This window comes from Natator depressus, chromosome 8 (genome assembly GCF_965152275.1).
Source record: "Natator depressus isolate rNatDep1 chromosome 8, rNatDep2.hap1, whole genome shotgun sequence".
Lineage (NCBI taxonomy): Eukaryota > Metazoa > Chordata > Testudines > Cheloniidae > Natator > Natator depressus.
In genome coordinates this window covers 83,207,456-83,233,685 of record NC_134241.1, presented here as the reverse complement: position 1 = coordinate 83,233,685, position 26,230 = coordinate 83,207,456, and the positions used below count along the sequence as shown (strand labels likewise).

The following is a 26,230-nucleotide window of genomic DNA, read 5'->3' as shown; positions in this document are numbered from 1 at the left end:
ACTGGGATTTTTTCTTCTATTATTTACAGCATGAGCAGGTGCAGTCTGACACATCCACACCTTCTAGAACAATGTCAGTTTTACCACCAGGAGTAGGATGATCAGTTACAGTCTCTGGCACATCCACATGTTCTGGAATGGTGTTTGTTTCACCAACAGAAGAAGAGTCAGTCTCTGAAACAACTACAGGTTTTGGAACGATGTCTGTGCTACTGAGAGAAGATGTTGCTTCTGATGGATTCGCTTTGAAAAATGTCAGCTTTGGAAGATTTTGGAAAAGGTTACTAGTTTTGTGTTTCTTTTCTTCTGCCAGTTTACGTTTCTGTGCTCCACTCAGTTGGTTACGTTTCATCCTGCCCCTTATCTCAGTTATCTGAACTTAAAAAAAAAACAAATTACACAACATACACTATTTTTATGTATATATTGTGGCAGAGCTCCGACCTTGTCCCCATGGGTCCCGCGTTTCCAAGTAGCTTACGCTAGCTTCAGAGATTCACTGCAACCCTCCACGTAGCCCTTCTCTCTCTAGGCCCAGGGATACAGTCTACTGAGCCCTTTTCATCATAAGCCCACATCTTTTGGCGCCCTCCTCCCCTGCCTGCAGCCTAGCGGGGAGGAGTGGTCGACCTGCCCCTCTTTTCCCCTCCTCTCTCTGGTGTTTTCCCCTCCCTCCCTGCTCATTATACCGGGGGACATGGCGGCCCCTCCCACAGACCCAGCTGTCTCTCCCCTGCCTGCCCCTCCATCACGTCATGTGCTCCTTGTGGTCCAAGACCCGGGTGACTTGGTGCGGGTGGAGGCTTGCCAAGCCATCTACTTGGCAGCCTCCTCCACCCAAGTCAACTGGGTCAAGAGCTCTGGCTTGGTGGTAGGGGACAGGTGGAAGGCAAGCTCCCTCCCACCCGCGCTTCAGGCCATCCGGTGGAGCACAGGTCAGCTGCTCTATCTCAGCGTTTATCTTTCTGCCATGTATCCGTCTCCACCAGAGAACTGGCACAGTTTAGAAGGCAGGGTGATAGAGTGGCTCCGGAAATGGACAGAACTACTCCGGTGCCTCTCCCTTGAAGGGAGAGTGCTGGTGCTTAATCAACTAGTCCTGTCCATGCTCTGGTACCGGCTCAACGCCCTGGTCCCAGCCCCGGGTTTCCTGGCCAACCTCCGGACATCGATTCTGGAGTTCTTCTGGTTAGGACTGCATTGGGTCTCTGCAGGGGTTCTCCATCTACCCCTGGAGGAGAGAGGGCAGGGCCTGAAGTGTCTACACACTCAGGTCCATGTCTTCCGCTTCCAGGCCCTGCAGCGGCTCCTTTATGGTGCAGGTAGTCCGGCGTGGAGTGTACTGGCACAAGCCTTTGTGCACCGCTTCCAAGGGCTCCGATATGACCGGCAGCTCCTTTATCTCCATCCGAGAGGTCTTCTGCGAGACCTCTCCAGGCTGCCGATCTTCTACCAGGACCTCCTCCGGACCTGGAATCTGTTCTCAGCGACCAAGTCCGTGGCGGCCACCATGGGGGCAGATCTCCTCGCAGAGCCCCTGCTACACAACCCCCAGCTCTGTGTGCAGCTGGCGGAGTCCCCCTCGGTGCACCAGAGGTTGGTCCTGGCAGAAGTCACCAGAGTCAGAGACCCCCTGGACTATGACCGAGGAGACTGGCTGGATCCCCTGACGCTCGCTCAGTGCATGGGTCTCTCCAGGCCTTGTACTCCCCGGCGTGTACTTTAGGAGGTGAGGGCTGCTTTGCTACCCGCTGCTCAGGTTTACCTCGACCGGGTCCTAAGAGAGGGTGCGCCCCACCCACCCTCCACCCCAGGTCCTCTGGACCTTTTCATTGGGGCCCTGCCCCGTGAACCCGACCGACATCCCTCCACCCCCGTCCCTTCACTGTGAGCTGGCTGCACGATCTGCAGTCGGTCCGCTTCCAGACCAAGGAAACATCTATACACGCTCGTGCTCCACACCCTTCATGTCCTCACTCTTGCATCCTGCCCCGACACAAAGTGGTGGGACCTCCTGCCACCTCTAGAGGGTGAGAAGCCCCGGTGGGCCAGCTTATACTCCACCCTAGTCCTGAGGCCTGCTGGGAATATCAGTTGGTGGCTCCTTCACTGGGCCGTGAGTACGGATATGTACTTGGCACTGTTCACCCCTATCCCAGTCACCTGCCCCTTTTGCGGTGTGAGGGAAACCCTGGCACACATATACTTGGAGTGCGCCTGGCTGCAGCCCCTATTCCAGCTCCTCATGAATATTTTGTTAAGATTTTGGCTGCACTTTTTCCCCTCACCTCCTTATTTATGTACTCCCTATCCGTGGCCCCACTAAGTCACGGGACCTCCTGGTCAGCCTCCTCCTGGCCCTGGCTAAAGTGGCCATCTATAAAACCAGGGTGAGGAGGTTGGAGTCTCCTGTGACTGTGGGGCCTATTTCTGATCCTCCATCCGTTCACATATCTGGGCAGAGTTCCTCTGGGCGGCGTCCACTGACTCCCTTGATGCCTTCGAGGAGCAGTGGGCGCTGTCCGGGGTTCTCTGCTCCATGTCCCCATCTGGTTCCCTTCGTTTGACCCTTTGACCGCACTCCTGTTCCTGTTATTTCATTAGTTGTCCCCTGTAATTATTTGGTTTCCAGGTCCTGTGGACCCCCCTCTTAGGCTGGGGGGGGGGAATCCTTTAGCAGTTGGTGGGCTTCGCTCACTCACTTCCTGGATCCCAATAAGGGGCTACTCTGCTGTACCCAACTGGCCTGGGTCTATCACAATATATAATATAAGAAAGAAAAAAACCGAATCAAGTACGTATAACTCAGAAGAATATATCAATAATAAAACATAAATTTATTGCAATATATAAACAGGATCGGATTTCCTCGCATTATTTCCATCTTCATTAGTAGGATGCCCCCCTCGTTTAGGTGGGGATAAGTAATAAAAAGAGAACAGAAAAACAGGGGAAGAGTGCGTAGTGGAGTGTAAGGAACTCTAACAAAGTTCTGATTTTTTCCCATGATGACTACTTTGATGCTTTTTTTTGAAATATCAACTATCAAATTTTTTCCAAAAAAAATCTCCTTTTTTTGGTGCCCCCTGCTTTGCTAGTGCCCGAAACACATGCTTAGTCTGCCTATTGGGTAATCCAGCCCTGGGCTCATGTATTTACCTCAGGAGGTCCCAGGTTTGAGTCTGCCTGCCGACAACCGGGGTCTGTCGGTGTTACATATGAGCAGGTGCTTTTCCAACCTGTTCTCAGACACAGTCCACACACTGTGTAGAGTCCAAACTTGCTCCCTTGTTGGGATTTGGGTTTTTATAACCAACATGTCAACAAAGTTTAGCTCGAATCTTCTCCCAGGCTTGGCTGCTCCTAAGATTCATCCTTCCAGATTGCTCAGTCCACACACTAGATCTTCTCTCCAGATAGCCATTCCCATCTCCCTTTCATCCAGGTGCAATAAAGAGCTACCTGCCTGTGTCTGCACTTACTGTTCCCCAGCAGAATCAACGCCTAGAAGGGCTTATTTCAGGTAAACATGGCAGCTTGTTACAGTGTTAGACAAACGCGAGATAAGATTGGACAAAAGCTCAGGTGATGGAAGACCTAGGATTTACTGATTGACGAGGAAGCCAGTCAGAGGGATTTCTCAAAGGGGTGGGTTTAACAAGGGATTAGAATGGGAATGGGGCTGCTTGGGTGACGAGAACATGGAGACTGTTCCACCTGTAGAGGAATCCAGATGGAAAGGTGCAAAATGAAGAGAGGGAGAAGTAAGGCAAAAGTCCTGGGAAGAATATAAATAGTGGGGGGAGTATTGGGGGCAGAAATAGCAAAGGTGAAGGTGGGGACAATATTATGTAGAGCCTTGCATTTGAGAGAGAAGCCTGAACCTGATGGAGTAGGGGTAGCAAAACAGCCTGTGTCCAGATGGAGGAAGATGACTTCAACAACATCTTTCATTTTTTTTTTCTCTGCAGTCCAGGTAAGCTCAAACAAATGCCAGAGACAGTTCAAAGAGCTGTCATCAGACTTACCCAAATGAAAATCATTTCCTATTCTTTTCAGTAATACATGAGTCTATAATACAAAGTGATACACACAGCACAATAAGTTTCAGAGTAGCAGCCGTGTTAGTCTGTATTCGCAAAAAGAAAAGGAGGACTTGTGGCACCTTAGAGACTAACAAATTTATTTGAGCATAAGCTTTCGTGAGCTACAGCTCACTTTATATCCGATGAAGTGACCTGTAGCTCATGAAAGCTTATGCTCAAATAAATTTGTTAGTCTCTAAGGTGCCACAAGTCCTCCTTTTCTTTTTACAGCACAATAGAAGGATTTCTCATGGGATATTTATGGTGGTTACTCCCGGTGAGTGGCTCATTTTTACATGTAGTTTCAGTGTTTCAGAAAAAGGCAAACTCCAGTAATATAAAGAGGGTGGAGAATGCAAACAAACATTACATACCGACCTAAAGATTTTTACAGTCCTAATAACAGAGACACACTCTGGACTCTTCTGACATGACTGAGAGAAATATTTGCTGTTGATCCGTTTAGAGAGACTAATCCGGATTCCCTGTAAATGAGCAGCTTGCTTTTCAAATGCCACAGAGATCTGCACACTATAAAATTGCCATTTGGTATATATCATATGATAGAAAGCATCCAAGAGCTTAAAAAAACATACATGCTAGAATCATGAGTCAAATTCAGTCATGTGACTAAGGGGAGGTACTGAGCTGGCTTCTAGCCAGTGGCAGAAGCTGATGGGTGGAACAAACAGGGCATGAAAAGACTAATAGGACTAACGGATCTTAGAATTGTGGTACCCTTATTTGGATCTTCAGGAATGTAGGCTATAGCAGTTTTGCAGCTCTACCAGCCTTTTGCCTCACACTGGAACTGTTTCTGACACAGTAGAATCCTGCTGCTTTGTGGTAGGAAGGATAGAAAAAGAACATGGCCTGCATTTTGAAGGTAAATCTCTATCTGTTGCTTGAATGCATTGTTAAAAGGAGCCCCTTGCTGCTCTGAGGCACGGATTCAATGTGGTCCTATTGCATCTTAATCTTAGCTGTCTCTTTGAGTATTGGTTTTGTTTGGCAAATGAATATGGAGAGATTCTGAAACGCACAGCTGTGTTCTGCTTCCCTGTTCTGCCATTCTTTTCCTTGTTCCCTGCATTGTCAGAACTGCAGGCTAACAGCTAGTGGGAAAGGGACTGTGTGCAGAATAATAGGAAGGGGGTGCAGGGCTCTGTCTTGTCTTAGTTGACTTTGAGCTGAAATCCTTCAGGAGCTATAGCATGAGGGAAACAGACTTACAATACAAAAGACAAAATCGGGGAAGCTGTTTTCTTTCCACAACGTGCAGCACTTAACTGCTTTAAAGAAAAGCTTACAAAAGCTGCACCAAGTTGCTCCTTAAGCACACTCCCCTTCTGAATTTACGTAGGAGCCATATGCTACTACATTTTAGAGCCAAATTGCACTAATTAGGGTCACTATTTTAAGGATTTTTCCCAACAAATGCCAACAAATATGAACAGAAACTTCTCTTGCACTAACATCTTCCTGTCAGATACTTTCTTCCAGGTGCTTTCTTTACTAAGAGAAAAGTATTCACAAACAATATATTTTGTAGATGGGAGCATCTCTATAGCACTACAGAAGAACTGAATCAGATGGGAGGAGGTGGAAGTGCAAGCTGATAAAAACCATGAATCTTTGTTTCATTAGGTTATTTTCACCAGCGGGGAGTCACTATCAGAACACTTGTGTTTTTTATTCCATGGTTTAAAGATAAAGAAGCTGATGGGTCTCATTGACCTGCAGTCTGCCACCTTTTTCCACACCTACATTTTAAACACATGCATGGCACGTTCAACCAAGTAAATAAAGCATGGCATGCTGACCCATCTGCAAATGATCCCTTATTTTCAATTTGATTAGTCCTCTAACAAAGGACTGATCAAGCTTTGGGACAGCCTGAGATAGCAGCTTTCTCCAAAATATCTGCAAAGTTGCTAAACTGAAAATATTGAACTTACAATATTCTTCAAATACTAACAATCCTTGTTTCTCCAAGAACGACATTCATATGATGATTTTTGTTTTTCATATGAACTTTTTTCTTAAAGGAACAAACAACCCCCTTATTGTTCTTCTTTTCCCTGCCCCAGCGCCTCTGTAAAACAGTATGTGCCTGTGTCTTAGTTTGCTTTCATGCACGTGTAGCTTGTTGCAGTTTTTATTAATAAATATGTTGAAAGCTGCCTCAGGTGCAGAAATCTCTTCTTGAAGTGTCTCAGTAACTAACTCCCAGGAACAGGCAATGTTGAAAGAAGTGATTTGATAAATTAAGACATGGGACTTGACTTATAAGCTCTCGCAATTGGGCCTGGATTCACTAAGATAAAAATACGTATTTTGCTCTTAAATGTCACCGGTAGTCATATCTGCCACCCATCCAGAATATGATATAGGTGTATATTTTAGATCACTAGCTTCACTACTTTTTCTTACTACTAGGAAAGTTCTTCTGCCCTCTGGCCTGAAACGTGAATAAGCAGGCCCCTTTGCAGGAAGAATCAAAGGTCTTTTACCCTGGGTGGCAGCATTCTTCCCCTTCTGCAGGACTAAATCTGCACACATCTGATCTCTGCAGAGCCTTCCTTTATAGACTGTTTATCATATAATCCTGCTTTTCCAAACCCCTTGAGTTCCACCGGGGTCTGATCCTTTAAATTTAAATCAATGGGTACCACAGAACGGCTAGTGCTCTCTAAAGACAACTGGTCTAATTCTTAATCTTGTTAAAAGAGGCAGGTGTGAGTATAAAAAGTGAAAGAGATATGTGGCGATTAGGATTGCAGTAAACCAGACGTGACTCTTCCAGCCAGACAAGCCAAATGAATAATCTAATTGCCTAGAGAGAGAAATAATTCATTATTCACTTCAACATACAAGTTTTTCATTCAACCTCCAAACCATAAACACTTGCTTTATCACATGGGTAGGATTTTTCAGACCTAGCACAAAAGGAAAGTAGTAGACACCATAAAGGGACTTCACAAATTGTTTTAACATGATGATGAACTCAGAATATGTACCAAACTTATGAGTTGCACTTAGCTACACCGTTTTCCTGAAACTACACCTGTCCTGCCCCCATTTGTACCCTGCCTTTTTGGTTTTTATGTTCTATAGCTTTTTTGGTCCATTGTAGTCAGTACCCTGATGTCTGGGGGGGTGGGGTAGGTGGAGGATTGCTTGTCCTGTGGAGGTGGATTTTCAAAGAGAGCTGTATACAGGCAGAGCAGTGGACTGAGAGTCAGGATGCCTGTGTTCTAATGTTAGCTATGCTACAGATTGTGACTTTCTGCAACTAACTCATGTAACTGTCTGCCTCAGTTTGTAGGAAGGCTGGAGTAACACCTGCCTCAGAGGGGTGCGGAGGTTTGGTTAATGTCTATAGAGCACACTGGGATCCTCTGATCCAAATTACTGTATAAGCACAAAGGACAATGGTGACTATTAGAAACTGGCTAGTTTCATATACATTAAAAAGATACCGAGTCCTCCCTTTTTACTATCCATGCTATAGGAAATACCTTGAATGCTACAAATATTGAGGTAATTAAAGTGTAAATACTTACTGAGTGAGTAATCTGAGGCGTTTTGTTACGTCTTTGTCTGTCCTGTAACATCAGTTAAGATCTGGTGGGTTGTCTCTGCTGAGGGTTTCTGAAACTTTATCTTCAGATCAGCGGTGGGGCATTCTATCTCAGTGGACACAGCAACGCTCGCTCCTCCTAGTGATCTGCCAGAGTCCATAATTACTGAGTTGTAGGGCACAGCACAAGGGATGTTTGTTTTTTTTGCAGGGCTCTAAATAAAATCCATGGCAGACCTACCGTTCACTCACCTAGTATGTCTTGGACACAACCAGTTTATCTTGTGGTTAATTGTTACAGTGGCTCCCACATGCCGTGGCAATGAACACTGGATAGGTTTAATGGTTGCCATTTAAAAAGTCCTCTTTATCCTTGTGAGGTCTGAGAGACCACAGCTTCTGCTGTGTCAACTGTTGGTAAATGTTGACTTTTTAATGGTCAGCCCTGTAAACAAATAAAGGAAATGACTTCAGACAAGCCCCAATTTTTGCTCACTTTGAGAATGGTCATCATATGTGCTTGCCTTGCACTGGAAAGTGCTACAAGAATGACTATACAAATGTTTACTGACGTCTATTTATATTCTGTATTGACATCACCTGCGGAGGATGTCGAGTTGTAATATTTTAAAGCAAGTTAAGAAATAACTTAACATGAACATTAGCCTTTTACATGCCTAACAGTAGGCAGATTGGTTGAAGGGGGGAAATCAGGGGGTATTTTTTTTTTTTGGATTATTCCATTCCTCTCCCCAAACTCTCTCTTTTCATGGGAGTATGTGTTTTGTCTTCATGGCACAATTATTATTTTTAGTGGGCAGGGCTGATATAGTAGAATTTGTCACAAAGCTCTCTCCCAGACATGGTGTGGGCCTAGGACCTGCTCTGGTCCTGGACAACTATGCAGCAAAGAGCAAATACAGAATCTAGAAAGAGGTGTCCTCCCTACTGATATATGATGCATATTTACAATACAGTGAATAGAGGTTATTTCATGCATGCCTTTTGATTGCTGTAAGGCGGTTCTGCCCCAGTGATCGTATGTGAAATTGAGAATGAAACCTGTCCCGAGTAAAATCCTGTATTTATTTGTGTTTTCTGAGGACATCACTTCTACATGGTGCAAAGGCAAAATGTGAGAGTACATTTCCCCTCACAAGGCATGCAGGCAGGCTAAGCAGGTGGCCAGCTGGGATTACTGATATCCTTAGCTTTTGTTTAAAACTTCCTTTAAAAAGTCAAATTTTGCACATTTAGCCCTGGTCTACACTACGGATTTATGTCAGTGTAACCATGTTTCTCGGAGGTGTGGAAAACCGGCACCCCTGAGCTGACACAGTTAAACCGACTGAATTTCTGGTATAAACAGTGCTGTTGATGGGAGGGCTGACATAGCTATGAGTGGAGTACCTATGCCGGTGGGAGAAGCTCTCCCATTGGTGTAAGTAGAGTCTTCACGAAGTCCCCTCCAGAGGTGCTGCTGCAGTGCAGTAAGTGTAGACAAGCTCTTAAGTATGTGCCTAGCATGTTCAAGTGCTTTGCTTGGTCGGGGCCATAGCTAGGCTCTGCAACCAAGTTCTTCTATTGCCATGGCTCCATCAGTCTATTTGGTTAACCCCCCAGGCTGAATCTCCTCTTAACCTGGACTGTCAGCTCTTTGAGCCAGAACTGTCGTCTTACCATGTGTGTTCAGTGCCCAGCACAATGGGGCCTGGACCTGTTTAGGGCCTCTAGACCCTGTTGCAATATAAATAGTGCTAATATCTGCAGGCAAATGCTAAATCTATACCTGGGACTAAAATAACAAAGCCGAGCTCAATCTACTGAACTGCCCAACTTGGTAGAAGCTTGTTTAAAGGGGGCAAGAAAGCTGAAGGTCGTCAAAGGGAGTAAGTCCTGATGTCTTTGCCATTTGGATGATAGCATATTGCCCCTCTAACTTGTCCCTTCCATGAGAGAAACTCTGCAAGGGAAGGCTCATAGATATTTCCTCCCAAACTTCTGCATTGTCTGAGGTGTGGTGTTTGCCCCCCCCCCACGCCCCTTGCAGAATAGGCCATAGGTTTGGCCCATGCACTTGTCAGCTGCTGAGGATCTGCAGGACGTTGGGCCATTTATGTAGAGGACCTGTGAATCCATGTTGATCCTGGGTCCCTGGCATCCTGCTGGGATCTGTGTTTGTAAAGGGAGTGAATGGGGACTTCCCATAATGGAGAGGGTTCTGTGGGAAAGGCCTTACAGCCCATCCTGGCCCACCCACTGCCTGCTTCCTCCTCCATGTGGTGCTTCAACCCATGGAGAGCACTGTGCAGTGTCCAGAGGGAAGGGAACATAGCAGGGCTGGTGGCTCCCTTCCATATGAGAGGATCCCTCTGTACAGAGGATTCTCAGCAAGCTCTGTGGTCCCTGCAGTTTAATTTAGTGTGTGATTCTTCCCAGCTGTCTGTCCTAAAATCATGTGCAGGTTGGCAGGCTGCTGTACTTGAGTGGTGGATGAAGCCATTCCCTTGAGTATATGGTTACATCTTCAGGGATGAAATGTGCTACACAAATGTACAGGATCAGTCTTCTGAGTTTTGAGTTGTTATAGCTGCCATTTTTCCACACTTGATGGGATCAGTAAGACTCCTTTTAATTTATACTTTTTTGTAATGGAATGCATAAGGAGTGGAAGAAATTATCATGTGAGGAAAATATAGGAAGAATTTGTACCTTTCAGGAGAGTTATCAAAGAAATGTAGTGCTGGAAGGGATCTAGAGAGTTTTCCCAGAGGCTTTCAGCTGGTCTGCCTCTTACCTCCTTCTGGACATTAGAAGTGTATTCTTGATGTATAATACAACACCCCCTTCCTCCCCGCTCCCATTTGTCCTTCCTGAATAAACTACATCCCTCTCTACCAATATTTCAGTCATGAGATTTATCCCACCAAGTCTTCTGCCAATTAAATAATAATTTAACTATGTATGAATCCCTTTCAGTTCTTCCTGTTTATTCCCCATACTCCTTGCATTTGTTTATGGACATATAGGTTTTTGAGCAGATTCTGCTACTGATTTCACTCTTGTTGCTCCTATGACCCTGTTGTAGTTTTCCATGCCCTCATCCTCCTACAAACATCTACCCTTCTATTAAGCATAAAAAAGGTGAGTTTATCTGTGGGCTTTTCTGACCTGTCCACTTTGAACCTAGTTTAAAGCCCTTCTCACTAGGATGGCAAGTTGGTGTGTGAAGATGTTCTTCCCCCTTCTTTGTCAGGTAGATCCCATCTCTTCCCTGCAGACCTCCTTTTCCATGGTCAAGGAAGCCAAAGCCCTCCTGTTGACACCATCTGTGCAGCCATGCATTCGTCTCCAGGATCCCTTACCCTCAACCGAGAGGATGGACGGGAACACAACTTGCACCCCCAACCCGTTCACCCTCTCTCCCAGAACACTGTAGTCACTGCTGATCTGCTTAGGGTCATTAGTGCCCATGTGGATGAGCAGCATGGGGTAGCGGTCAGAAGGATGGATGAACCTCTGCAACCTTTCTTGAATAAGCTACTTTTACAGCAATAAACCTGTATCCACCCTAGGAGTTGTAATGATAGAACTGTTTTGATTAAATAATTATAGCCCTAACCAAAATAGTTACACCCTCACAAACTTTACATGGAGACCAGGCATAATTATATTTAAAATATTGATAACTATTCTGCTAGAGATCACTTTAGCAAAATAATTTGGCAAACATGCTTATTCAGGGTAGTTGTATAACCCTGAAAATGAAAATGATCTATTGAGTCATTTCATCCATCCCCAGAGCCCCTCTTTGAGGAGAAAGAGGGAAGCAGGGGCAGAGACAGAGAGAGAATCCAAGAACAAGCAAAGTTCAGGAGAAAGTTTTGGCTGAGTTGCAGGGCTTTTTTTTTTTTTTAACCACCGTTAAAAGCAATCCCCATTAAAAGGGGGGTAAGTTTTGCATACTTACTCAATGCATGTGATGTGCTGCTGAGTGTGCCATGGGGACAACCATGAAGAGAATCTTAGGCCAAGTCTACACTACAGATTTATATCAGTATAACTACATCACTCAGGGGGGTGAAAAATCCACATCCCTGAGCGACATAAACCTAAATCCCAGTCTAGACAGTGCTATCTCAGCCTGAGAGCTTCTCCTGTTGACATTGCTACCCTGTCTCTTGCAGAGGTGGATTAACTACTTTGATGGCAGAAGCTCTCCTGTCTGCATAGGAGCTTCTTCACTTATGTGCTACAGCTGCACTGCAGCTGTGCTGATGCAATGTTTTTAAATGTAGCCCTGCCCTCACTAAGTAAAATAAAGCAGGTAGCTCCTTATGACAGACACATTTTCATTGCATTAACAATGGATGGCTGAACCCTAGCGCAGTCAACAAGAATCAAGGTGTAGACTAGGAGACTTTCCTCAAAAAGCAGTTGGAAGTAACTAGAAAAAGTTGTTTACTTCATGGGCACAGCAATTAGTGAAGAAGGGATGCAGAGTGAAATATTTATACTCCCGCTTTCTTCTTTTAATGACACATTCCTTGCATGTTGATATAGTATGGGAACAGCGGTCTTGGATCTCTTCCCCTTTAAAATTCTCTTTGATACCTTACACCTATGCTATGGAAAGCCTGGCAGGTTTATAGCAAAGGAATGTCCTGCTGAGCCGGTCTAAGATGAGAATTTATTCCCCAGTGATTGGTGTTGAAGTCTTACTGTGAAAAATCAGAAACCAAACTTCATGTTAGTTTCTTGCCATTTCTCAACCTTTTCCTTACCCGTGGTTTTATCTCCTTCCATCTCTATAGTGTATTCAGATTTAAGAGCATTTCATTACCAAAATGATGGGATAATATTGCATCAAGAAATGAGAGGGCGTGTTTTATTGGCTCATTAATACACACGTTAGTAGCACTGTGAAGCCACTCAAGGCATGTATTAATGGACCATTAAAACTCACACCTGGGAGTATTTTAATAATAACTATTACATTTTTGTGATGTGTGTTACTGTGCAAATGGGTGCCTTTGCTTCCTATGTACTGCACCTTTAAACTCCTAAGAACTTTGCCTCTCTGCAGGGCTTGTTCTGAGGGCTTGTCTACGCGAGGAAGTTTTGCTGTTTCAACTACTCTGGTTTAGTTAGTGTCAAAACCCTTTTACTGTGGTCATAGTTATACTATTATAAAAGTGCTCAGTGATCTAGTTCATTCTGGTTCAGGAAATGAAATAAGCTATACTAGAAAAAGGCACCTTTATGCCAGTGTAACTGCATCCAAGCTGGAGCTTACCACTATAATTATATTATTTAAAAATCATCTGCCTAGCCAATATAGCTGTACTAGTGTAACTTCTCTAGTCTCGAGCAGTGGTTCTCAACATCCACACCCCTGAGTGATGTCACTACAAGGGAGCTGGATTAACCATGCCAACAGGGAGAGGTCTCTCCCATCAGCATAGAGCATCATTAAAGCATTACAGCAGCGCAGCTGCATTGGTGCAGCTGTGTGGATGCTGCCCTTAGAGGTTGTACAGGGTCACGTCAGGCAGTGGAGAACCCAGATTTTTAACACGACCGAGCCAAGGTCTCACCCACTTAGCCACGCTATTTTTCCGACTGTGCTAAATCTGTGGACTCTGCTATCCTGCCTGTAAGTACTGCTCTAACCATACTCTGTGCCCAGAGCCAGAAATATAATCCATCTCACAAATAGTTACCCACTGGCAAAGTATGTCATGTCCCCCTCTAGGAGCTGGTCCATATAAGGGATAATAGCTCATTCTGCTGCCATTTGCTCCTTAGCTGAAGTGATAGAGGTCAGGGCTGTAGATCGAAAGCTCCTCTTTTCCAGCCTTGCTGATCATCCATGTGGACAGTCAATACGGTTCCTCGTGACTGAATGTATTGTGCTTCGGAATCTGGTCCTGGCTTTTGTCACCTGGACTATGAGAAGTGAGACTGGATGGATCTAGGCATGCTTGCTAAGTGCATGGGGCTGCCCATGTCTCTCGCTGTGTTTCAGGAAGTCCTCTACCTCTCTTGCATTCCTTTGGAGAGAGTATTCCCCTGGTCCTCTGAAGCTTCATGTTGGACCTTTGCCCTGTAAAGGCCCCCCACTTCCTAGCCATCCCACCCTCCACTTGAGTTAGTTGCATGCTATCCAGCTAGCCTGTCCAGGGCACATCTCCGCATGCTCGTGCTCCAAAAAGGTCCATTCCTTACTCTCCTGTCCTGCCCTGACAACATGTATATAAAATATTTGTACAGCTCATTTGCATGCTTTATTGTAGGCAAGGGAACATCTGAAGAATGTATGAAGCAACAATGCTACTGTTACCCAGGGTTCTTTCAACCCAAAGCTCTTGGTAACTTTTATTCTGTGTGAGGTGGTGTCAGGAAATAAACCAGGGGAGACACGGCCGTCCGACTGATAGATGGCTGGCACAAACAGGACAACACAAGAGTGCTTTCACTTAAAGCTAAGCTTTACTTAGTCTCAAGCACTTACACATGTGCGCAACAGGTGAGTAAAACACCCCCCACGCTCGATAATTACCGAAGCTGAGTGTGGCTTTCGAGTGGCACAGCGGCAGCCCGTCTCCTGGAGGGGAACACAAGATGCATCCAGATGGAGAGTCCCCACTACCTCAAACTTTTCCCCCTTATTTATACATTAGTAATACAATGACATGTCACTTAAAGAAAACTTGTTAAGCAAGCAGGTTCAAAGGTCGAGCAAGAGGTTTCCTTCTGGTCATTGATTAACCAGGTGTGGTTTTTTCAGAGTTTGCACACCTTGAGGCTCCTAAAATGCATGTATCAGCAATTTCAACACAATTCTTATCAGGAAGGATGCAGACTCAAGCTGCCCTTTCTGTGGCACCCAAAGCCCCCTTCCCTCCTGCCTTGGTTAAGCTAAGGCTGCTGCATGGTCACTTTGCAGCCTGCTGACATGGCTGCTTTTAGCAATAAGCAGTAGTGGTTTCAGGTACTTTACTGGTTTGTCAAAATGTCCCCGTACACTATGTTACAACTATAAAGAACCAGATTCTAATTGAACATTTTAAATTTAGTGTACAGTGCTACTGATGATGTCTGCTGGATTTTTGGTCTTGGATGTTGGTCCATGTAGTTCAAACTTTCTTTGTTCTGGGAACATCAATATATTTCTGTATATCTAAACTCTTTTTCTGGATATTTGCCCTCAAGAAACAGGCAGCTAACTGTTTCTTGCCTTTGTAATAGATCCCATACTCTCTCTTGTGAAATTGAAGCTTTGTGGTTGGATCTCTTTTCAATACATAAGAAATATTGATTAGTGGCGTTTATAATTCACTCCGATCTTGAAATGGTCGTCGTAAATCCATGCGACTTTAATTTATTAGATGATCCGGCCAAATGAGGCTTGAAGGAATTTTTGCTGCTAGGTTCCTAACAAAAAAGGAAAAATGGGATTATATAGTACAGAGAGACTGATATTGATCCCTGTCAAATGCAGTAAGAATTTTAAAACTGCTCTTACCTGTCATATTTTACTGACATCTGAAGATATTTAGTGCCTGGCTACTTTATTGAAAAATATTGAAGTAAATCTCTAGAACATTTGAAAGTTTGACCATGAGCATGAGAGTGGGAGCTGGTGAACTGATATGCCATTCCCTGCAGAAGGCTCTTACCTGAGACACTACAGGAAAGTGAGCTGCTTTTTTTTTTTTTTTAAGGCTTTGCTTGTGCAGCTAATTATTTTGCTGCTTGGTGTATCTTGTGTCTGCCGTATATGTGATGCTCATGAAAAAGAGACCTCTAAAAATTTAGCTTTGAGTGTCTTCTAGAACCAGTGTTATATACTGTGATGCTTGTGAATTAATAGCAGATTTAGTGTGTTTTTTCCCCTTGAAATCTGGTGGTGGGCCTTATTACCATGAGCCATTCACTACTTCCAGTGGGAGTGACTGGTTTCAGAGTAACTATTTTGAATGCAAATTGCAAGTGCTTGAAGAGTCACATACTCTTAGTGTTTCACTTTGTACCGCTGATCTTCAATTTTGAAAGTATGTTTAGTACCTAGATATTAATTGACACTGAGGAAAAATCCTGTGGTGAAGAGTGACTCCCTCAAGCCTCAGAGTAGCAGCCATGTTAGTCTGTATCTGCAAAAAGAAAAGGAGTACCTATGGCACCTTTAGAGACTAACGAATTTATTTGCATCCGATGAAGTGAGCTGTAGCTCAGGAAAGCTTATGCTCAAATAAATTTGTTAGTCTGTAAGGTGCCACAAGTACTCCTTTTCTTCCCTCAAGCCTGTATGCCCAGCAGGTTATGGATGTGAGGAAATGGAGTGCAGCTGCTATGCTGTCTTCAAAATCTGCAGGAAAATGTTTTCAGTAAAAGTGAAAAGAAAAGGAGCTTGACAGAGAGGCTCCCCTTCTGGTTTCCCTGTCTCTCTTTGTCAAGGTTTACTCTCAAAAGCAAAGTCATGCCCTGCATGAATAAATTCTATAGATACAACTACTGATGCATCCAAATACAAGTTACCATGACTAGCCATCTCCTGCTAATGGCAACATTAACACTTACGGCCACTGTAGCTTCCTCTATAAATTGCCTTGTGAAGCATTGCATGAAAGATGCTCTAAAACAGTTTATTTTCATAAATGGTTTAAACTTTCCCGTAAATATCTCTGCAGTGAGGAAAATAGAAAACTCATCAGCAATTTAGGTGTAACCAGGGGAGGTCTTAAAAATAAAATAAATCTGAACATGGAGTTATCCAATTGCTGTAAAAAATTATATATTGTGAGGAAACCGTTTGTTTTCTGATGCCAGAAGAAAATGAATTTTCCAGTTTGTAAAACTGAACAGCAGTTTCTAAGGGTCTTTGTGGTTCCAAGAGCCTTATAAATATGTATGCAGTGTTGTAGCTGTGTGGGTCCCAGGATACTAGAAAGACAAGATGGGTGAGGTAATATCTTTTATTGGACCAACTTTTGTTGGTGAGAGACACCAGGTTTTTGAGCTACACAGGACTCTTCTTCAGGGCTTGGCTACTTAACAAAATTAAGCTGACGTAAGTAAAGGCAATGTACAGCCACCTCATTAATTAAAGCGGTGGTTCACGTAAATGCTATGCTGCTTCTGTCAGTGGCGGTGAGCGTTCTCACCAGGAGTGCTTCCACTGGTGGATGTGGGGCATTGTGGGACACTGACAGCCGGAGACCTGCCACCATGGGGCTGTCAGAGCTGCGGAAGGGGGGACCCAGCTGTGAGCCCGGCACCTAGCTGACAGCTCGGCCGGTCAGTGCCAGGGGAGGGTGGGGGCTATAACTTTCAGTCCCACTCAGGGCTGACAGCCACCAGCCAATGTAAGTAATGCAGTGTCTACATGGACAGTGCGTCGCCTGAACTACACTGACATAAGCCCTACGCCTCTCATGGAGGTGGAGTTGTTATGTCTGTGTCGTGGGCCATTTACTACGGTAGAAGCAGCACTGTAGTGTAGACTCTGCCATAATTAGGTCGATGTAAGCTACCTTATGTCGACCTAACTCTGTAGTGTAGACCACGCCTCAGGTCTGGGAAAGGGACTTAGTGTCCCAGCTAAATAAAAGATTCCCAGATAGTTTAGCATAAGTAGTTAGCACACGTTCTAAGGGACCATTCAATTTGTGAATATTGCTAACTAACGTAATTAACTTAGCACATGTTCCAAATTACGTAGTTAGCAATATTCACACATTGAGTGATCCCTTAGAATGTGTGCTAAGTACTTATGCTAAACTATCTGTGGATCTTTTATTTAGCTGGGACACTAAGAACCTTTCCCAGACTTGAAGAAGAGCTCTGCGTAGCTCGAAAACTTGTCTCGCTCACCAACAGAAGTTGGTCCAATAAAAGAGATTTCCTCACCCACCTTGTCTCCACAATGGTTATTAGCATTTTAACATGAGTGGGAGTTACACTTTATGCTTCCAGGGGAGACTGCAGTCCTCCTGATCCAAAAGGAATGGGGAGAACTGTTCTGCTTAGGTAGCTCTGTCCTTGCTCGTTCCTCATCTTCCCTTTTCCAAATTCTAGGCAGGAGGAGTAGCTCAAGGATTGCAGGCTTCATTGATTCTTTGTACTAAGTCACGGGTGCGGCAATCTGACCATTAACTAGAAACAAACTAAACATAAAGCAGCTCAGTATGTTTCTATAAGTAACGGATAGAGTAATAGAACAACTGGCAACAGGCTCATTGTCCAGATGCTGTCACTTAGCACACTATTCTTGAATATAAAATAGAAATTATCCTGGTGTTCAGTGGTTTTGTTTTCACACAGGAATTTAAAACATTATTTATAAACTAGGACCCAAAGGGCCAAATTCTGCTCATCTTACTCATGGAAACAGTCCCACTAACATTCAAAGGATGGCTCATGTGTTTGTAGGGAGTAAGATATGTCCCCCATATCATTAGAAAACAGATTCAGTATTAGCATGTATATATATCTTATTTGTTTAGTAGTAGTACCTCTGTCTTCTATACCTTTACTATGTGTCTTTGCCATGCAACCCACAAGGGAAGGCAGTGAAATATAATAGGAGCTGCTCTTTGTCCAAAGCCACAGAAGGAAGTAATTAAGCTTAATGGAAGGTTTGTCTTTGAAGTATAATAGCAGATTCATAGTGCTGCAGCAAAACAGATTTTGTGATGCTAGTTTACAAATACATAATTAACACCATGTTTTTAAAAATGGCTTGTTGAAACTTTCCTCTGATTCCTGAGTTCCTGTGACAATAAATACCTCAATACATCTGTTTGTTTTATGCGTTTTTAACCTACCCAAATGCATCTCTGGTTCCCTGGGTCTCTATGTTTATAATGGATGTCACTTGCATTTCCTGATTTATTACATGTTGTAGCCAGAAATGAAAAAGAAGTGCACTTCCCTTCTTTAGTTTATCCCAAACATCTGTTTCAGAGGCAGGAATTAGATCAGACTGCTCAGGCAGACATTCTTCCAGCTCTTCTAGAAGAATCACGTATCATATGGTAGCAAGTTCATTATCTGCACTGATAAATCTTCACATGTAAATGGTAGCAAAATCTGCACTAATTAGTATGAAGTCAGGAAATCAAATTGCTTTATATTTAGCAAATGCTACTTGACAGGTGTAAAGAGGCTTTTTTGTGTGTACAAGAATATCAGAGATTTGAGAGGTTCATATCAGTTTTATATCAAGGACTATTAAATTAGTTCTGCTTCTGCAATAAACAGGATAATGTATGGATTTCTTTTGTGAAAGACTGAATATGAAATTCACATTAACTTTAGCATCATCTTATGAGTTTTCACAGCTCACTCATACCATATTTCTCTGCAAAACTGATTCAAACAGGAATACTTTCAGCATAAATCTGAAAGCTGTTTACCTGCTCTAAGTGCCTCCCAATGCTGCAGAATGCCAATGACTAATTCATTTCTGCCTGCACAGCAGTGTTAAGTATAAGAGTTGTCAAGTGTCTCAACTAATTGTTTCTGGCTATGCCACCAAAGAACACTGCCCGGAAAGAGCTAGCAGTCTAGCATTTGGCATATTCTTTTCTTGCAAAGCCTCGCTGAATGAAAGATGGGGGCTTAAGAATCTTTACACAGAGGAAAGAGCACAGATCAAATGATTGCCCCTCTCTGATTTGGCCTGCGAGGAACCAGTGAATGAGAAAGAGGTGGGTGGTCTGGTATGAAAGCTGCCAGTTTCCTGACTCCACTACATGGAAATGGGAAAAGCAGGTGGCAGATTCTGAAGCCACTATCATGCCTGTCTGCTTCTCCTCCACCCCACTCCTGCAGCCCTGGGAGTAAGAATTACGTATTACTAGTAGGGTGTTTGGATGGGAACAACATATGGTAGTAGCAGCCTGTCTTGTCTGCCACTACAAGGGATGGACAGAGGCACCAGAGGATGGCATGGGTTCTCTTCTGTTTTGTTCAGGGTGTTTACAGCACCTACCTCTGCTGGGGGGCGGGGGAGAGCACCAGAGTTAGGGTGGCTATTTTGGATGTGGGTCCCTGCAAATTTGTGTTAGTGAGACCCCTCTCTGAATATGTGCTTGGGGCTCACTTAAATATTAAAATCTCTGTATCTCACCCTCCAGGCAAGCGTTTTTTGAGACAATATGTGTATAGCCCAGACTTGTTTATGCAGTTTGAATCAACACTGGTTAATGAATCTTAAATAGTTTTGTTGTGATTGTAGAAAAACAAAATCATCCCCCACGCTGTCTAGAGTGTAACCTTTGCTTTTCTGTTTATAAATGTTGGTTGACAAGACTGACTCATGCAATTTCACTCTTTGTTCAGTTGAAGAAAACGTTGTTCCATGCAATGAGGCCACGGGAGGCTCAGTTCTGTGACATGTGATTGCGCCAAACTTTGCCTGAACACTAACAGGACGAGCCCAAGACTGTGCACAGCAGGAGTTGATTTGCTATGGTAGCCAGCTCTGCGTGGGTATTACTGTCTCTCTAAATACCAATAATGGATTGCACCTGGGTTGAACATACAAGTGACTGGCCCTGTGGCGCTTCTCACAATGACAGCTTGTCATTTGGCTTAATTAAGGACCATCTTGAAAACAGGAGTTCTTTAGTTATGGTATTTTTTTAAGCTTGCTCTCTTCCTGAATAAATGCTCTGGGAAAGGGAAATTTGTGTAGGCACCAAGGTCTTGACCTCCCCAGTGGGTTTGGGATCCACCATTCTACTATCTCCTACTACAGAGGGGTTGAAAAAAAATGGTAATCTCTCATGAACTGTGCAAGATCAGATGGTCCATTGGAAACAACCAAGGCTCATACTCTTCCAAGAGTAGAGTGTGACTTTGTGTCTCGTGTGGGGTTTTATGTGCTTTAAAAAAAATGAAACTAAAGCTTAAAACCAAATCACAAGTGAGCTGGGGAGGGGAAGGGGGGAGTCCTGGTGATGCCTCTCTTGTACAGTACAGAATTATTGAGTGCTAATCCCACTACAACACATGTTCTAGTTCCAAGAAACAAAAGGTGGTTAGTGAAGTGGTGGTGGTGTGATGATGATAACTAAAATGGTCACTGCAGTCTGACACACACTGTGTACTTCCTGAGGTAGCAAACATCTGTGTTAAGGTAGAATCACTCTTACCAATATGCAGGTGTGACCCAGTGTCAGGAATCAGAGCCCAAACAGAGCTAATCGCCAGGCAGTCTCATCAGTACAGCTGGCCTGCTCAGTGCTCATGTCCACGACTGTGACTGTTCCTTTGTTACCTTGTTCCTGCTGCTCCTGCCCTGAACCCTTCCTTGCCTGCTGCCCTGCTCACTCCGGTTCCTGACCTGCAGCTTGACCCGTGGCTTTTGCTTCTGACTGCTGACTCTGGCTCTGACCTTGTCCTCTGTTCCCAGCACCTGCTCCAACTTCCCTGTTGTCTGACACCCCAGGATCCCTTGATGCCAACTGGCAGAGGGCTTAAGGGGTGCCTAGGGATTTATGGGGATCCCCTGAGTCTGGTGTCAACATAATAGTGCACCAAAGAGTGGCGTGTGAGGTCTCTACCAACAGCCAGTAACATGCTGGTCACCATAGTTGAAATGTGTGTAAGGCTATTATTTAAGAAGTTAAGTATCTGTACTGAAAGCTATGTTCTTAAGATACCTAAGTTAAGGCAGGTCACTAGAGGGTGATGAACAGGTTCTGGTTAGGCAGGGGGGAATAGATACCTATTTCCCTGGCTGACTGTTGTAAGACACCATACAAAGTAAGTCTATTTGCACATGGAGCTGCCAGCTAATCAAGATTGCAAAAGTGACAGGAGATGACAAAATCTACTGGAAGGGGCATACAGCAGGAGAGTGTCCTGTTTGACTAAGATCAATTAACTAGTCTGGTTTATCAGGAGAATGCAAGGAGACAAACCATAATATCCTTCACCTTAGGGAACAAGCTGCCCACATGCTTGTTTTAGGAATGGAGGCTCACAGCCAGCCTGATTGTTAAACACTGGGGGAAAGACTTTGAGTAATCTAATGTTAGGAGAGTGTCTTGTTAGTTAAGTCCGGTCTACTTGAATCTTTGATCTTTGTTAAATAAATCTATATTTGGTTTCACTATAAACAAATGTAAGTGCTGTGAGATAAGTGGCACAATGATCCTGAAGTGAAACAGGTAAGCTGAGGTGTACTGTTTTTCTTTGGGAATGGTGAATCTGTAAATGCTGAGAGTGTCCAGTGGAACAGAGACTGGGCACTCCAGGGATAAGGTGCCTTACAACCCAGAATACCCTGGGAAGTGTCACAGCAGGTCAAACTTCTCGTGTCTTTTTCTAAACTTGCTAAAATGGAACACTGAGTGTTAGGCCCAGCAGATGATGGCATTGGAGGATTATGTGCTGTTTAAATATGGATGGGGGGGTACCCTTTAACCATTGAAACTGGGTTGCCCTACTCCTGAAGAGTAACTTGATGGGGACCCCTGAAGTTAAGGAGACGAATAGCCTTCTGTGTAGTTCAGTTCTTGACTCTGGAATAATTGATATTTTACCAAGGTTTCCACAATAAAATGTGAGGCAATATTGGCTAACTGTTGAAAAGAGTTACAGCTTGTGATTGCTGGAAAAAGTCTCAGAAATGTGTTCCGCTGAAAACTGTCAGTAGCAGCTGGTTTTTATCATCTAGCACCATCTTATTTTTACAGCGCATGAAGCAGTTTAACAGTTGTCTTTCACTGTGAAGCGCAGCTCTTCACCTTCTGTACATTTCCAAGTGTGTGTATTTATTTTCAGCCAGAAAACTCTTATAGCTTGTTTATGTATCTGAAATAATGTGATGTTCTGTTGCAAACTAAATATAAGGTCCAGCTATCTTTTCTTAGTTTTTCCTTTTTGGAGCATAACCAGTGAGCACAGAGAATACCTCTTGGAGTCAGCTCACTGAGTCATAGCACCGCCCTGACTTTCCCAAGGGCCCTATTTAAAGTCCATATTCAGGATGATTAACTTTCTCACCAAGAGAATAAGGTTCTATGAAATTATACAATAGGGACTTTGCATGAGTGGGGTATGTGGCTCATTACTGTTGCACAAATTCCATGGTGTTTGTTAAATGTTAAGAGATGGATGAGGGAATGCTTGATGCATAAGGCCTTTATTAGAGCGGATTGTGATGAACAGGGATGATTAGTTCCAGCTGTCTGCCTCTGTTGGAATCCATAGCTATTCTTGTTCCTTAAAGGGCTACACTCCAGTATTGTCCTTTCTGGTATACACCTTAACCCCTTGAGGTCTGCACATAATGCTGCTTCTGTGTGACAACACTAATTTCGTTGGAATGAGATTGCATACAACATAATCCAGAGACCTACAAGTAATACCTTGTTCAACATGCAACAAGCCTAGCTTGGGTAGGGCTAAAGGCAAATGTTTGAATGTTTTGATTAGACACCTGTGGCAACAAATATTAAATTGAATGCCTTTGAAAAAATTACATCAGGATGGTGAGGTAAACATTTGTCTTTGATTTCTAAAAATGTATTTCTAATTTATATTCATTAACAGTAGTTTACAATAAACTGTTTCTCCTAAAATGCCTGCTTATAAATCAGTCTAAAAGAGTCACAGAAAATGAAGATGAGGCGCACTGACACTGGCAAAGGGAATTCATTCTAACATTGAAATCACAGAATTTTGTCGTCGAATTTTCGGTACTCCCCCAGCTCTACTTTATGGAAATACAGGTACTTTTCTCCAGTTGTCCTCCAAGAAGGTTCATCTGACCTCCTTTCTCCTATCCACCCCATGACCTTTTGCTTTCAGTATCTGGAGATTTAAGGCAAAAATCAGTCAAAACCTCAGTTAATCCAGATTCTCAGTCAAACTGTGCGGAAACAATGGATTTCGTGTGCTTTTGATCCAAAGTGAGATTATCGACCCTGTTCACTTGATAAGTGCACACAGCTCTGTGAATCCTCAAATGAGAATGGGCAGAATTACTTCTTTGTTACAAAGATTGAACTCAGGCAAGTCTCGTGTGGTTTCTGGGGTTTGTTGTATTCATTTGTACAGCTTTCAGCTCCAGTGTAGATGCCTCCTGGTGGCTGTGGTATTATTTATTCCAGATGCACTATAATTTACACGTATACACTATTTTACCCAGGGTTTTGTCAGTATTATAAATGGCCTATCTAATGTGTGTATTTATCTATTGATTTTATACTCTACCTTGAATCCTCTTTTTTCATGTACACTTTCTTTCCTGCCTCTTTGTCCGTTCCTAATTTTCTCTCTCGAACATCATCTGCTACTTACGCAATACTTTTTAATATCTTTGGGGTTGGTCTGAGACAGACTCCAGGCAATAAACAGAGTACTGCATGTGACTAGAATACGATTTCATTTACTGCAGTTTGGAGCTCCATATTCAAAAGCAACAAAATGTTCTGGCTTTCCAAATGAAAGGATCTGTGGCCCATCTGGCAAAAGCTGTAAATAAACAGCACTGCTTTTACTTTATTCGTTTAGTTGCTGTAACGTACAGGGCGAACCAGAATTTGTTTTCCCCTCTTCTGGTTCACAGCACTCAAGGCACAAGTGTCTGTCACCCTATCCTGTGACGCAACATTCAGAGATTTTGATGTCTTCTTTTTTCTCTCTGAAGAACATTTTTTAAATCCCTTTATCATAAAGGGCCAGATCTTCAGATAATGGTGCTACACTGATTTACACTAACTTTAATAAAGCTATGCCAGTTTGCACTAACTGAGAACTGGCCCCAAACAGACTAGCGTTCTTCCCTTCTTTTATCAACCTGTGCTCTGCTAAATGTTAACTGCTATAGAAACTGCCAACACCATAAGCAAAGAAATTGACACCAGCCGAACTGATCTGAATCCCAGTTTATTTGTTAGTGTCCTTAGTTCATTGGTTTTTAGATGGAGCCAAAGTGGTATAATTTACGGAGCAGACGTACTAAGGGTAAGCCTCCTCAGTGAGGTTATCAGTGGCAAATTTGATGATGGCTCTATTTGAATAGTTCATTGGATCCAACCACCTAGATAAATGTAGTGTGTGCAAATAGTGTAATGTCTTATTTTGTTGTCTGGGAAATTCTCTAAGTATTTTCTTGCATTTTTTTTCTGACTGAATAAAATAATTTTTTTTCTCCTAAATGGTTTAAAACCCCCCTCATCTCTCAATTATTATTCCTTTCTGTGTGTGTGTGTCTGTGTGTTCCAAGGTTAACTATGGCTCTGCTCAGATGGAATTAATTAGCCTGCCTTCCGTGAGGCTCGGTCTGTGTTTCCCGAAAGGGAGAATTGCATTTCTTGTAGAATAAGCACTCCTTTTCGTGAGCGTACCTAATGGAGGGGATTTTTTTTCTTTTACCAAAAAATATGAGGTATCCTGCATAGAGAAGAATGTCTCCACTCTGACTGGGAAGTCCAATACAAAATTGTCAAGTCATGGGGATTGTCTTACCTCATGAGTTCATAATTGCTTTCCAGAGCAAGCATACAAAGGGCTACTTTCCCGTCAGTAACCAGATCACTGAGGACCCAGTTAGAGGAGTCACTTTGCTTTGAGCATTTTATTAGCTGTAAAAAGAGTTTGAAGCTATTTAATGTCCTGATGCTGCTTTTTAAAAGTAAAACTTGTTCTCAAGAGAAGAGCGTGAAAAAGCTTGTTGGAATAGGAACAAAAGAGAGTGGTGCTGGGGATATGCACAAAATGTAGTTGAGTGTTTTGGTATTCAACGCAGTCAACCCAACTCTGCTGAGGCTTTACAAATAGACTGGGAGATTTATATAAACTGGAACACATTTCAACGGTATAAATAATGCAACAAACAGAGCCTTTAGAATCCAACAGATAACTAACTCTTTGCTTTAAATTCATTCTTTTGTATCTGGAGTGTGAGGGTCAAACTCCTGACTGGACTGGTGCAACTTTATTAACACCTGGGTGGTTCCACCAGGGTAAGTGAGAGCAGAATTGGGCTCCGCAGAGCTTCTGTAGGCTACTAAAGTAGCAAAGTGATGTGTATAGGACTGCACAAAATATTTGCAAAGAAATGCAAAATCTGTCCTGGCATCAGGTTTAATTACAACCTCAAATCCAGACCATCTCTGTTGAAGGATTCAGTGAATTTCATGAACATGGGAAGACTTATGATTTTACCTTGATATTATGTACAGATTTTGCTTTCACATTGTCAGTGCCAAACAAGGTGACACTGGTGGTTTTATCTGTTTTTTGATTTGTAGATTTTAACCATTACATAATTTTGATTTATGATAGTTTTCATCTGTAGAGCTCGAAACTATTTACAAAACAGGATTGTAAGTGCTGTTACTTCCATATTACAGATGGGGAAGCATGAACAAAGAGATGGAGTGACTTGCCCATGGTCATGCAGCAAGTCAGTGGAAGAGCAGGGATAGAATGTAGGTCTCAATCCTGTGTCCTATCCACTGAACCACACTGCATCCCTCTCCCACTTTGAACCCAGAACTCAGAACAAACATGTAGGGCCTGAATCCACATCAATACA

General features: G+C 43.3%; 1 protein-coding gene across 2 annotated transcripts in view; it reads left to right on the top strand.

Annotated features, from left to right (window-relative positions):
• The first annotated feature begins 4,813 nt into the window (after positions 1–4,813).
• The window catches only part of ST6GALNAC3 (ST6 N-acetylgalactosaminide alpha-2,6-sialyltransferase 3), a 300,138-nt gene continuing 278,721 nt past the window's right edge, over positions 4,814–26,230 (top strand). The window contains exon 1 of one of the 2 annotated variants that reach the window (XM_074961505.1): positions 4,814–4,971. In XM_074961505.1, the coding sequence (XP_074817606.1) occupies positions 4,954–4,971 (18 nt within the window). In that variant the 5' untranslated portion in view covers positions 4,814–4,953. The remainder of the gene's footprint in view (positions 4,972–26,230) is intronic. The other variant, XM_074961504.1, reaches the window with a different exon arrangement.